Source organism: Zootoca vivipara, chromosome 6, assembly GCF_963506605.1.
Source record: "Zootoca vivipara chromosome 6, rZooViv1.1, whole genome shotgun sequence".
Taxonomy (NCBI): Eukaryota; Metazoa; Chordata; class Lepidosauria; order Squamata; family Lacertidae; genus Zootoca; species Zootoca vivipara.
Window position 1 is genome coordinate 56,090,538 of NC_083281.1, and position 13,109 is coordinate 56,103,646.

Sequence of the window (13,109 nt, forward strand, 5' to 3'; positions counted from 1 at the left end):
TAGCAGACTGGCACAGCTACCACCCCCACCCCCCAGAACAAATTCAAAATACCAGTCCACCCATAGGAAGGCATTTGAAAAAGGGGGGAAGGAAAAAGGAAATAAATTCAACCCCCTTTTCTCCACCTTGATCATGCCAAAAAGGGGGGGAGTGCTTTCAATATGTGAAGCAATCTGTATTAGAAATATTGGATTGTACCCAAGCAAGTTATACTCCTAGTAGACACATTGAGATTGATGGACCTAAGTCATGTCAGTTAATTCCAGTAAGTCTACTCTGCGTAGGGGTAACACTGGATACAACCCACAATGTAGGATTCCACATCCTTTGTTTGCCAACATGACAGAGGATGCAGCTGTGCCAAACTTCTCCAACCTGGTGCTCCCCCAGATGTTCATTGGATTCCAACTCCCACCTGCCCCGCATGGTCAGAGATGATGGGAGTTGTAGTCCAACAACATCTGAAAGGCACTAGGTTGGAGAAGGCTGGTCCATACCACCAGAAAACCGACCGGTTGCTGGAGATCGTGGTGCTGAAGAAAAGGCACCCCGGGAGAGGGCTTCCTTCCATAGGAGCGTGCAGGGTTTCTAAGGAGCAGGAGAATAAACTGGCGAGCCAGAGGTCTCTCCCCGACTGGCCTGGCAACGCACCCGGGGTTTGAGCGGAGGATCGGAACGCTGGTCTCCGGTGTTCACACACTTAGGAGAAGGCGCGCACGGCGCCTCCATTCATAGCATGCAGACCACAGACAGGAAGCAGGGAGATCCTCCTGGCGCGGAGCCCTGGGCAGGGGGAGGGAGAGAGGCAGTCTAAAGCGCTCCGAGCTTTGCAGGGCAGGACTTGGGAGGCCGATGTTCTTGGTCCTATTTAGCAGGATGAGCTGAGAGTCCCGCAAACGCAGCGGGGCTTACATCCTTAAGTAATGCACTTTTGCCATTAAATCGCAAAAATAGATGCACCGCTGTTTGCACAGGCTGCAACCACAAGATCGCCAAGCCCAGTTTGGCTGCAGAACCAAGCAGCGGCATTTTCACGAACACTTGTCACAGAATTGTAGAGTTCGCAGGGACTCCAAGGGTCATCTACGGTAGTCAAACCCCCTGCAATGCAGGAATCTCAACAAAACCACACAAGACAGATGGCCATCCAATCTCTGCTTAGAAACCCCCGAGGAAGGAGAGTCTGCCGCCTCTCATGGGAGTCTGCTCCACTGTCAAACAGCTCATACTGTGTCAGTAAGTTCTTCCTGATGTTTAGTCGGAATTCCCTTTCTTGTAACTTGAATCCATTTGTTTGGGTCCTAGCCTCTGGAGCAGCAGAAAACAAGCTTGCTCCATCCTCCCTGTGGCAGCCCTTTAGATACAGTATTTGAAAATGGCTATAATATTTCCTCTGTCTCCTTTTCTCCAGGCTAAACATACCCAACTCCCTCAAACGTTCCTCATAAGTCTTGGTTTCCAGGCCCATTATCATCTTGGTCACCCTCCCTTGCACATGTTCCAGCTTGTCAATATCCTTCTTAAATTGTGGTGCCCAGAACTGAACACAGTATTCCAGGTGTGGACTGACCAAGGCAGAATAGAGCGGTCCTATGACTTCTCTTGTTCGAGACACTATACTTCTGTTGATACAGCCTAGAATAGGATTAGCCTTTTTTGCTGCTGCATCACACTGGGGATGCAGACCAGATTGTGGTCTACTAAAACCCCTAGTTCCTTTCCGAATGTCCTACTGGCAATCCAGGTGTCCCCCGCCTTATAACTGTGCAAATTGTTCTTCCTGCCTAAGTGTAGAACCTGACATTTGTCCCTATGGAAAATCATTTTGTTCGTTTTGGCCTCGTTCTTTCATCGCGAGCATCACACACACGTGCAGCCCAAGCAGATACGCGCCCACTGGGACACAAGCCCCGCTCCCGAACTATCAAGCAGGCGCAGCGAGGCTCGCGGTCTTCCTTTGCTCGAAACACTTTGCACGCCTCTTTCCTGTCCCCTTGGCACGCTCCTCCACGCGCCGGGCTGCCCTCTCCCCCCACCCCTTACACTCATGGCAGCTTGCACACTCAACTCCCTCGTTTGCCTCTTGCACTCCCGTTGCACAATCGCCGCCCTGCTTAGACACGAGCACACACCCCGCACACCCCGAGTCTCGGATACTCACCCAAGTGCAGCGGGAGCAACAGCGCCAAGGACCCTAGCAGCGCCCCGCAGCCCATGGTGGTGCCGGCACCCAACCCCAGCGGCAGCAGTTGCTCAGTGCTGAGCCAGGCGGGAGAGCAAGAGGGTTGGCTCCCTGCAAGAAGCCGAGCGGCGCCAGGCGCCTCCCCTCTCGGCCGCGCCCCCCGCGCCCCGCCCCTCGGATCCGGCCCGCGGAGCTTCGCCTCGCGGCCTCTAGGAGCGGGCCGGCGTGGAACTGCTCCGCGCACCCGCCCTTTGCTGAGCGCCTTGTTGGTCTGCCCCACGTCCACTCCGAGCGCGCGCGCGCGTGGAGACCTGGAGCAAACTCTTCTCAAAAGGTAGGGATCCGTGCAAGTTCCTGGTGTCGTCGTCCTGCACTGCAGCTCGTAAGGAACTGAATTTTTCTCTCTCTCTTGCCTCACCTTATCGTCTCTAGCCCCGCCGGATCCGCAGTGCGGTGGCTGCCCGGTCGGAAAGCTGGTAAAAAGTCGCTCTTCCCTCAACCCTCGAAGCGGCTGGACGCAGATGGAGGAGAGAAAGAGGCGGCGGCGGCGGCAGCAACAACAACTAGGGCGCTGGCATTGCTTAGATCAGGGAGCAGCAAATAGCCCGACGACCTAGCACCACCAAAATAACGGCCAAGTTCAGGCAACCTATTTTAACATTTGGAGCAGAAAACCCTGCAAGCACCTCTCCTCTTCCTAGCCGTAAAAACCGGTTTTAGGTTGTACTCCGAGTAAGGTAAAGGTAAAGGGACCCCTGACCATTAGGTACAGTCGTGACCGACTCTGGGGTTGCGGCACTCATCTCGCGTTATTGGCCGAGGTAGCGTAGCCAGCATACAGCTTCCAGGTCATGTGGCCAGCATGACAAAGCCGCTTCTGGCAAACCAGAGCAGCACAGGGAAACACCGTTTACCTTCCCGCTGTAGTGGTACCTATTTATCTACTTGCACTTTGACGTGCTTTCAAACTGCTAGGTTGGCAGGAGCTGGGACAGAGCAACGGGAGCTCACCCCATCGCAGGGATTCAAACCACCGACCTTCTGATCGGCAAGCCCTAGGCTCTGTGGTTTAACCCACAGAGCCACCCGTGTCCCATACTCTGAGTAGACCTGTTGAAATTAATGGGTCTGAATTAGTCGTGTCTATTAACTTCAATGTGTTCCTCTGAGTGAGTAGAACTTAGCTGGTTACAACCATTAATAACAAATAAAATAGCTAATAATTAGTTGCCTAGGCAGCCACCCTACACAGTAGGGTGATTTTGAACCTAAATGGATTTAGGCAGGGGGACTGACCAGTGCAGAGGAAGGCAGGGAGACAATAGGTTGCCTTCAATGTAGCGCTAAGGCCATGGAGTTGATGGAACAACACAAGGATTTTTCTTGCAGATTGGAACCTCTTTGACCCACCCCCACCCCAGTGTGCCCCCAAATCTATTTTTTGGTATGGTATCCTCCCAACCCTCCAGAGCAGGGTATGGTCAGGAGAGAACGTGGGGGAGGAGAGAGGGAATTCCCATTGCTCTAGCAGAAATCATTGTGCTGGCTCCCACTAGTGCAGTAAGTTACTTGAACTTGGCCTAAACATTATGTGAAACCAGAGTCAATGACAACCAGAGCCACATGATCTGGGCAAAAGTGTGCCCAAGTGTCCACTCCTAGTCCATAGACCACAAGTGAGACCTTGAGATCTATGTAAATAGCTCAATGAAGATGTCGCCCCAGCTTTTGGCAGCCATGAAAAATGCAAATTCCATGCTAGGCATCCTTCGGAAAGGAACTGAAAATAAAACCGATGCCATTATACGAATCTATGGTGCAATAACATTTGGATTACAGTATACAGTGCTGGTCACCTCACCTCAAAAGGGTTGGAAAAGTTTCCGAACAGGGCAACCAAAATGATCAAGGGCTTGGAGTGACTCTCCTGTGAAGAAAGGTTGCCATGTTTGGTTTGGAGAAAAGGTGAGTAAGAGGTGAGATGATAGAAATGGATAAAATGATGCCTGGCATGGAGAAAGTGGATAGACAAAAGCTTTTCTCCCTCTCTCACAAAATTAGAACTCGTAGACATGCAGGGAAGCTGAATGTTGGAAGATTCTGGGTAGATAAAAGAAAGCACTTCCTCAGGCAGCACTTATGGAACTGGTTTCTACAGGAGGCAGTGATGGCCACCAATGTGAACGGCTTTAAAAGAAATTAACAGAGGAGAGAGCTATCCATGGCTACCAGCTCCAGCTGTAGCAATGCTTCTGGGAGAGTGCTCTTGGGTTCAAATCCTACTTGTTTGGTTCCCAGAGGCAGCTATTCAACCACTGTGTGAACAGGATGCTGGATCCAGCAGACTCTTCCTTGTTCTTAGGCAGAGCCAACTCATCCTAGTTTTGTCTACACCTGTTTCCAATGGCAACACTGAGATTGAGGGAGAGGAAACTGACAGTGAGTGACACTCCATGGACCGGAGGATGCAAGTGAGCAGGCAAGCAGGCGTGGGCTGGAAGAGGGCAGCTTGCGATTGATGGGGCTTGCATCAAGATGGATGCATGAGAGAATTGCCCTTCTTTGCTGGCCCACACCCCACTTGCTACCAGATCTGAGCAAGCCGGCCAGCCTCTGAGAGGCAGGCCTCTCAGCCCTTCCCCACCCCCCACCCCAGCCCTGGCACAGAAGCCAGCTGGGAAAGGGATATTTCCCTTCAGAATACACTTTAATCCCTAAAGCCCTCATTCCCAACTGCTATCTGCTCCAGCCTCTTCACACACACAATCACGCACATACAATTGTTTTTATTGTTAAATCACTTCAAGATGTTTTATAGGAATGATTCATAAATGTAATGGAAGTGGTATTGAAATGGGATGTTAAATGGTCTTTTACAATGAGGGATTTTTTATTTAAAAACATAACAATCCTGTTACTCAGGAACAACAACTTGTGAAGACGGGAGACTTGGGCAGGGGAGGGTTGCATTTACGTCAAGTAACTCATTTGTTGTCAGACCCTCAGATCTGTGCCTAGGCTCCCTGGCTTCTTACACAAGTTCAGAGGGTATTATATTGAATAGGGGTTATTCTGGGAAAGGATTGGTTGCTGAACTTTATGCAGAATTATTTAATGTTATTTTGGGCCCAATGACAGGATTGGAAACTATTTCGGAGACAAATTTGAAAGCTAGATTGGAGGGGAGGAAATCAGGTTGGAGAAGCCAGTAATATCTATATTGGCAAATATTAGGAAAACTTAAATATTTAACATAGATGATATAGGACCCCCAGTTCAGAAATCTTGCTCTAGACCAGACACCCCCAAACTTCGGCCCTCCAGATGTTTTGGACTACAATTCCCATCATCCCTGACCACTGGTCCTGCTAGCTAGGGATCATGGGAGTTGTAGGCCAAAACATCTGGAGGGCCGCAGTTTGGGGACGCCTGCTCTAGACTGACTGATTAGTATTCTACAGCCTTTAAATGTGTTCGTGGGAGCCGGTTATTGCTTTGTTTCAGTTTTAACTATTTATTTGTGCTTTTATCTTGTGTGATCTATTAGATATAGTATATAAATCTAATAAATTACACACATATACACATGCATGTAAATAACTTGTAAAATTTTACTAGTTGCTGTGCATTTATCTATTGTACAAAAATGGAAAATGTTACAGGAGTCAGATGTGATGCTCTAGTATGAAAACAAATGAAATAATCCTATACTGTATATGAGATTACATACTATTTTAAGGCCTTACAAGGATTGGCTTAACCTTCAGGATGTATAGTGGAATTTTATTGTGTATGTAAACATGCATCATCTACATCAACAGCTCTTTGGAATTACCGCTCTATTGGGTTTATATGACTTGTTAGGTTTTCCAGGTTGCAGAAGAAACCATAAGAAACTCATAGCAAGTATTGCTTCAGAGTACACTGCATGTGTGCAGGTGGAAAAGCAGACTTGCAAAGTGGTCCCAAGCACATTTTAGACAGTGGTAGGAAGAACAAGAAAAAAACATGCTCCAGCATTCAAACTGCACCATGTGTTATGGTGAAAGAAAAACCCTCTCCACAGCAGCTTTCTTTTTCTACTTGTGATAAAAAAAATGTATCCCAGGGATGTTGGATGCTGCAACATCTGCCTTAGCCCGCAAAAAGCTTGATGCCCTGGCAACAGGAATAATCTCATTGGTTTGTCACAGCTCTAAAGCCTGTTAAATGGCTTTCTTGCTTCTTGGGTTGGGAGCAACTGGGGGCTCTAGTGTGTCACAAAAAGGGGAGATGCATTCAACTAATGAAGGCAAGGAAGGAGCCAACAGCCGGTGACCTGCAGTTGTTTACTTTAATTTTGGGGATGCAGTTGAATTAATTAAATTTCACCTATTGACACTGTGCATCCCCTCTCAGTCTGGGCCATCTGTATCCTGCTTGATGTTCCAGTATCAGCAAAAGTGTACATTACATTCTAGCTGTGATTTTGTGCATCGGGTTTGTGTCTGTAAAGAACACCGACAGGGATAGAGACAGATTTAAGAGGAGGGATGGGACAAGAAGACTGCTGAAGGTTTACTCCAGGAAAATGCATGTCAGATGTCATTGAGGCACCCCACCGTGGGATTGGTAGCAATGTAATGAGGGATGCTATGAGGAAGAGGCATAGGAATAGCTAAGGCTGTGACTAAATAAACATGGCATGATGAAGCTTTTCTTTGAATGAATGACTTGTACATTCAACAGGGTTCATGGAGAGGGGCCCTCTGGCTGTGATAACTGGGAGAGGGGGAGGAAATGCCACTTCAAAAAGCAGTATTGCTAAAAAAAAGCCTTTCCAATTTACCTGTTATCACTCTGGTTTGGCAGCTTCAGGCATAAAAAGGGAGTCAGAATCCTCCCTGAGGATGGGTGATGGTGGGGATAAATCTCTCAGCCAAAGGGTCACATTTCTTCATACCTAACCTTCCAGGGGCTGCTTGCCAATAAGAACATTTGTTCATACATATCAATGCCCCACTAATTCTCTTTTACACATGCATGCACCCCACCCCCCAGCAGCAACGATCCAGCTTGGAGACTATCCCCTAAGGAGAGGCAATTAGGCTTCGCGTCCCCACCCTGGACATCTATACATTTGAGAACAGCCTCTCGGACAATGAAACTTTTTTTCCAAGACTACTTGGGGAGGATTTTGGCAGAGGCACAGCACACAGAGAGGGTTAACCCTTACCTACCTAAAGGCAACCCCGCAAGGGTCCTTCCCAAAGCAATTAGGCTTGAAAACAGCTTCCTATTGGCTCAAAGGCTGCTTTCAGGCCTAATCCAGCATGCAGGGGTGAGGGTGAAGAGGAGTGCTGCAGGCCATATCGGGTCAGTGGCCTCAAAGTTTCCTACCCATCAATTGCACTGTGACCAGCAATGACTAAGAGAGTGAGCTCCCCCACCAGGCCCATCATGAAACAGAAGCAATTTTTTTCCTCCAAAAAAGTCATTTATTGAACTTGTTAAACATTATTCAAAAATGAAAGATTAAGAGTCTAGATAAAAAGGAAAAAAGTGGTGTAAAAGCAAAATAATAATAATGATGAAAGGAGTTGTCTAACTCATGAACATGCTCCACCACACAAAGAACCAACGCTGCTTCCCAGGACAGACGGGCTTCACGAACTTTTCATCCCTCGCCCACAAGCAGCGCAGGTGGAGGCAATACTTCACTATGGCTGCTGTGACTCACAACCCACTGGCACCTTTGACCTCCAACTATCTTGGCAGGGTAATCCTGAAACAAAAGGGCAGGGCTTGCCAAGCTCTGCCAAACGCCTCATATTCTTGCGGAGGGGCTCCAAGCTAGAAAATAGGAGGAAGGTGGGATTAGTGTCTGCGCATCTAACTTGTACAGTACAAAGAGAGGCAGGTGTTGGGTAGGGCCATGGTCTGCTCACACAGAAAAGAACTGGATTATACGGGGCTAACACAGCTGGGGCTCAGACCCTTCTATCCATCCCACACATCTGTAGTGCGGACGTATTTTCCCAGCAAGAGCATTAGAAAAAGAAAAGAAAAAGCCACATTTGGTTAGCAATGATGGGCGCCCTTGTGGAGAGGCTGCTCGAGCCTTGTTAGGACATGCTGGGTGTGGCCAGGCCTTGAAGCATGATCATGAGTCGGCGGGCTGGCTTGCTCAGGCTGTTCTGAGGTTCTGTCTGCAGGAACTGGAAGAGCTTCTGCCGCACTTGGTTCATCACAGAGCCCATGTGGTCGCGGGTGATGGGGTCGCTGTGGTCTAGATGCATCACTGCCTCCTCCAGGTAACTGCAAAGGAGAGAGAGCACAGCACGGTTGTGATCCTGGCTGCAAAACTGCAGGCATGTGTATACAATGACATTCCATGAATGTGTAGGGAATGGGCAGAATTGAGCTCCCCAATTTTCTGTGTGGAGAAAGCAAGTTTCCAGACCTTATGGATGCAAAGATGCACTTGAAGGTATGTCTACAACATCTGTTAAACTCAGAAATAATAGAGATAGCTGAATAAGATGTCTAGCAGGTGCAGCTGGGCCTTTAGTGTCCCGCACGGCATCCTTCCACTGCCAGCAAAAACAGACTTGTACAAAGTAAGATAAATAATGCAAGTTTTTCCCAGATGCAGGAATTTTGTCTGCATTTTATAGGGCGGGACATACAGGGCCCTGGTGTGGGAAGCACTTGCTACTTCCCTGTGGAAGGAAAGGATGCATCTACTGTTGGGCACCACTGGGCAATACTCACTTCAGTTTCAGTTCTGTCCGAGCTCCCAAATCTGAGGAGAGCTGCTGAATGAGAGACAAGAGGACAGGCTGGGACAGTGGGCAGGGGTGCTGCCCAAACACTTGCTGAGGGTCAACTGTCTCACAGACGTAGAGGACTAGGTTCAAATCGGCTGCAGTGAGAGCCTGTAGAGAGAAGAGAGTGTCCTGGTTAGAAATCTACATTTCTAGAGAAGCTCAATATAGCTGAATAAGGCTTTGAGCACAATAATGCAGCACTCTTGGCCATTCTCTCCACCTGTCTCTCTCCACTTTGCTAGGACACTGGGAGAAGAGAACCTCCGTTTCTAGGTGCATGTGACCATCCCATACCCATGGCCCAAGGTCTTGTGAGGACACCCAAGGATTAGAGCAGAACTGGAGCACTGGAAGGATTTTAGGACCAAAGCATAACAAAAGGTGCACACAGTCCACCAGCACAGACCTGAACTCACATCTTGTAAGAAAGTAAGAGACAGCCAGGTACTTCCAGGTAGCCTACAAAGCCAAGGTGTGAAGGCAATACCTGGCTTTTTGCCCCCAGGTACAATTAGGCGCACCACGCCTTCCCACTTGGTCATATGATGTCAGGTGTAGGGCAGGTAAAGATGCAGGTGAGCCAAAGTGCAATTGTAGGTAGTGCCAGTCAGTGGCACCTGCAAAGCTTTGTGTGAAGCACTTGGCAAGCGCTGACAATCAGCTGCTACCGTTGGGGCTTCCCTCCACCGAACTAGGGATAGCAGGTCATCACACAGTGTCATTGTGGCAGGTGGGCAACTCCACCTACCTGTCAAACTTGGGTCAGGGGAGATAAGGATCTGATTTACCAACCGGATCTAGTTTCCCATCCCTTGGTAGTGGGAGTAACATCAACAGGCTGGGCTTTTCCACTTGCCTTGCCCCACACCTTTCAGCATGGAGCCTGCTAAAGTCTGCCGCCTTGCAGACAGTGCTGGAAGGGGTGTTTGGTAGAGAAAAAGCAACTAACATAAAAACTGTGAGCATATGTGAGGCCTGAAAGAGGAGCAGCAATATTAACCTCCCCAGATGAGAGCTGGGGGAAAGATAGAGATAGACCCAGGCGAAAGCTGGAAGAAAGGCTTCCTTTAAGTGAAGGGTGTGGCTGCCAACTTGTGTGTGTAGAATGGAGAACAGATATCTATTTGGCCTTATACATAGTGTATTTTTATTTCTTGGTCCAGGTTCATTTTTTCTCATGTTTAGTGTTAAGTAACTATGTTAGGTAAATTTATTTGCGCTGCTTTACAGTAAGCTGTTATGAATTCACTGTTTCCCCCCCCCCATTATGTATTTAGACACTGACACTGCCATTATTTGCAACTATGATTTTTGTTTTAATGTTCTTCATACATTGCTGAAAGCCGCTTTGGACACCATCTTGTGGGAAAGCAGGACACAAACAAATGAGTGACTGATGTTAAATAGCCTGCTATTGCTGTTGGCACACATACCACCATCCAACTGTGTGCGTGTATATATAGCGGCCAATTTAGGATTACACTTTGTGCAACTGATGAAGTGGAGTCTGGTCCACTAAAACATATGGTGTCATGAATGTGTTAGGTCTCTAAAAAGGTGCCACAAGCCTCTGCTGTATTTGCTGCGACGGATTAACACAGCAATCCCTCTGAATACTGCCAGTCAGTTTCACTGGGAGATCCCAAGTTCTACTATAATGAGAGAAGAATAAAAATATCTCTATCCATTTTCTCCACACCATACCCTATCTTATAAACCTCAGACTTAAAAACATTGATGGAAAACAACCCTTTCCTCAAACTTGAGTGGAAGTATGAAAGAGACAGCAAAAGTATGCCAAGGAGTAATTAATCCATGCTAAACTGCCTTGAACGCACAACATATAGATTGGTTATATATGCACCAGGAGGGCTAAGTAGTCATGATTAAATGATACACTTTGAACTATAAGACAGCTGCTCTGGGCGCCCCCTGCTGGTTCTAAGGCAGACCACCAGCTGCCCCTTTGTGACTCCCAGAAAGATGCCTCCAGAAAGGATTGGGAACCTGTGACCCATCAGACGCTGTTGGGACTACAACTCCCAGCATCCCAGCCTATTAGCTATCTGGTCGGGGCTGATGGGAGTTGGAGTCTAACAACACCTGGAGAGCCACGGGTTTCTTCTCTTTAAAAACCTCACTGTTCTCTCTGCTGAGCTTTGTGAATGCTTCCTTGAGGATGTGGCCATCTGGGTCCTTCAGAGAGCAGTTGCATAGCCAGTGTGTTGCCTCTATGGGTGGAGAGATGCGTACCTGCTGGAAGGCTTGATTCAGGTGCCCCTGCTGCAACAGCTGTAACACGTGAGCCTGCTGGGACTGGAAGTCAAGGTGAGTGGCAGGGATCGGAGTGCCTGCAGCAGAGCGCATGGCCTGCATGATGCTGGAGGTGACGGCAGCCTGCTGCTCCTTCATGGCCATGCTCACCTCCCCTTTGATCACCCGCTGGACCTGGGCTAGGATGGACTCCTGCATGCTGGAGAGAAGAGAAAAAAGGAACTTGGAGGGGCTGTGTAGATCGGGGGGGGGGCAGAAGTGGGAAGTCTGCAGGAGCAAGAGACTGCTTGTACATAATTCTAGATAACATTCCCATTTCGTTCTCTGAACATTGTGCCCATTCCCAAGACAGAGCAGAGAAGACCCTGGACGTAGGGAAGCTTCCAAAACTGATATCGCCCAGCTGGTATGAACAGAAAACTGCACTGCTTATGACCAGTGTGGCAGGGCAGAGGAATTTCAAAGGGTGTGTGCGCCCTGTTTTCTCATCTTATATGTGAAGGATCAGATGAGTCAGTTTCATGCAGATCTCAGGACCCACTGCTATCAATCTGGAACAAGACTCTCTGTTTTGCCATTCTTTCTATGGGAGATGCCCCCATCTGCTCTGCCACTCACTTGCCCACGATGACGTGAAGCTGATGCTGCACCTCGGAGTGCATGCTGGCCGTAATGGTGGCTGCCAGCTGATCAGTTGTGCTCTGGAAGTTGTTGACCAGCTGCCGGAGCTGGCTCACCACAGAGTCCCGGGCATCCTGCTCTCGCGCTTTCTTACTCTTCATGTGGGTCTCCAGCTGCTGAATATCTACAAGAGAAGATTCAATTACTCAAAAGCCAGCTGGGTACCATTGGAGTCCATTCCCACGGCCTCTGGCCTCTCTACCACATCACCCTCAAATCCAACTCCCCTTCATGTTCCCGAAGCCTTCATATTTTAAATTCTGCAGCAAGGCACGAAAAAACACACAGGAGTTTTGTCTAATGCAGGGGTGGGCCTCACTTGTGGCCCTCTGGGTGTTGCTGGACTACAAACCCCCATCATTATGTTTTTATATGTGCTGGAAGCTGCCCAGAGTGGCTGCAGAAACCCAGCCGAATGGATAGGGTATAAATAATAAAATCATCAACATCATCATCATCATCCCTGGCATTGGGCCATGCAGGCAGGAAATGATGGGAGTTATACGTAGTCCAATAACATCTGAAGGGATGCAGGTTCCCACCCCTGAGCTAAGGCACCTTTTTTTATTTCTGCTGAGGAACAGGGGTTTTCTGAATGCACAATGTGAAAATGTTTGAGAGAGATTTGGGCCATTGCCTAAACTGCTGGTCTGGTACGCTCACATTGTGTTTCTCCAATGGCAACCACAAGACTCTTCACCAGGAGCATTGCCCCATTCTCAAAGGTTCTGGGCAGTAAGAAAGGAGAAAGCATCTCACTAACATTTTCATTTCAACTCCATTCAAGAACCTTAAAGATTGAACAAGTATTAGGTATCCTGACCTACCAGCTGAACCCTGACTCCTAAAAGCTGACCTGAAGAGGAAAACCTTCTCAAGGGATGCTCAGGCATTTTTTTCAAATGGAGAGGGCACTAGTGTCTTGAAGCAACCACCTAGAAAGCCTCCTGGTTCACCCTTTTTGTCATAAAAGGTACTGCTAAGAAGGTACTTGTAGTTTAGGAGAACGAGAAGGGATCTCGTGGAGCAAGCAGGCTCCAAAATATACTGCTGTTCAAGTCAAGGAAGTGCTTCATCGGTCAAAATCTGAACCATGAATTGTGCCCTAAAATCAACAGAAAAGTAAGTCTGTAGGATTGGAGCAATGTGCCGCTCCTGTGTT

At 48.3% G+C, this 13,109-nt stretch overlaps 1 protein-coding gene across 2 annotated transcripts in view; it reads right to left on the reverse strand.

Moving 5' to 3' along the window:
- Positions 1-7,637: 7,637 nt before the first annotated feature.
- Positions 7,638-13,109, reverse strand: part of EDC4 (enhancer of mRNA decapping 4) — a 31,740-nt gene continuing 26,268 nt past the window's right edge. For both annotated transcript variants that reach the window (XM_035118965.2, XM_035118964.2), the window contains exons 26-29: positions 11,885-12,071; positions 11,246-11,465; positions 8,937-9,100; positions 7,638-8,480 (exon numbers count right to left, since the gene is read on the reverse strand). In XM_035118965.2, coding sequence (XP_034974856.2) covers positions 8,288-8,480; positions 8,937-9,100; positions 11,246-11,465; positions 11,885-12,071 — 764 coding nt within the window. In that variant the 3' untranslated portion in view covers positions 7,638-8,287. The remainder of the gene's footprint in view (positions 8,481-8,936; positions 9,101-11,245; positions 11,466-11,884; positions 12,072-13,109) is intronic.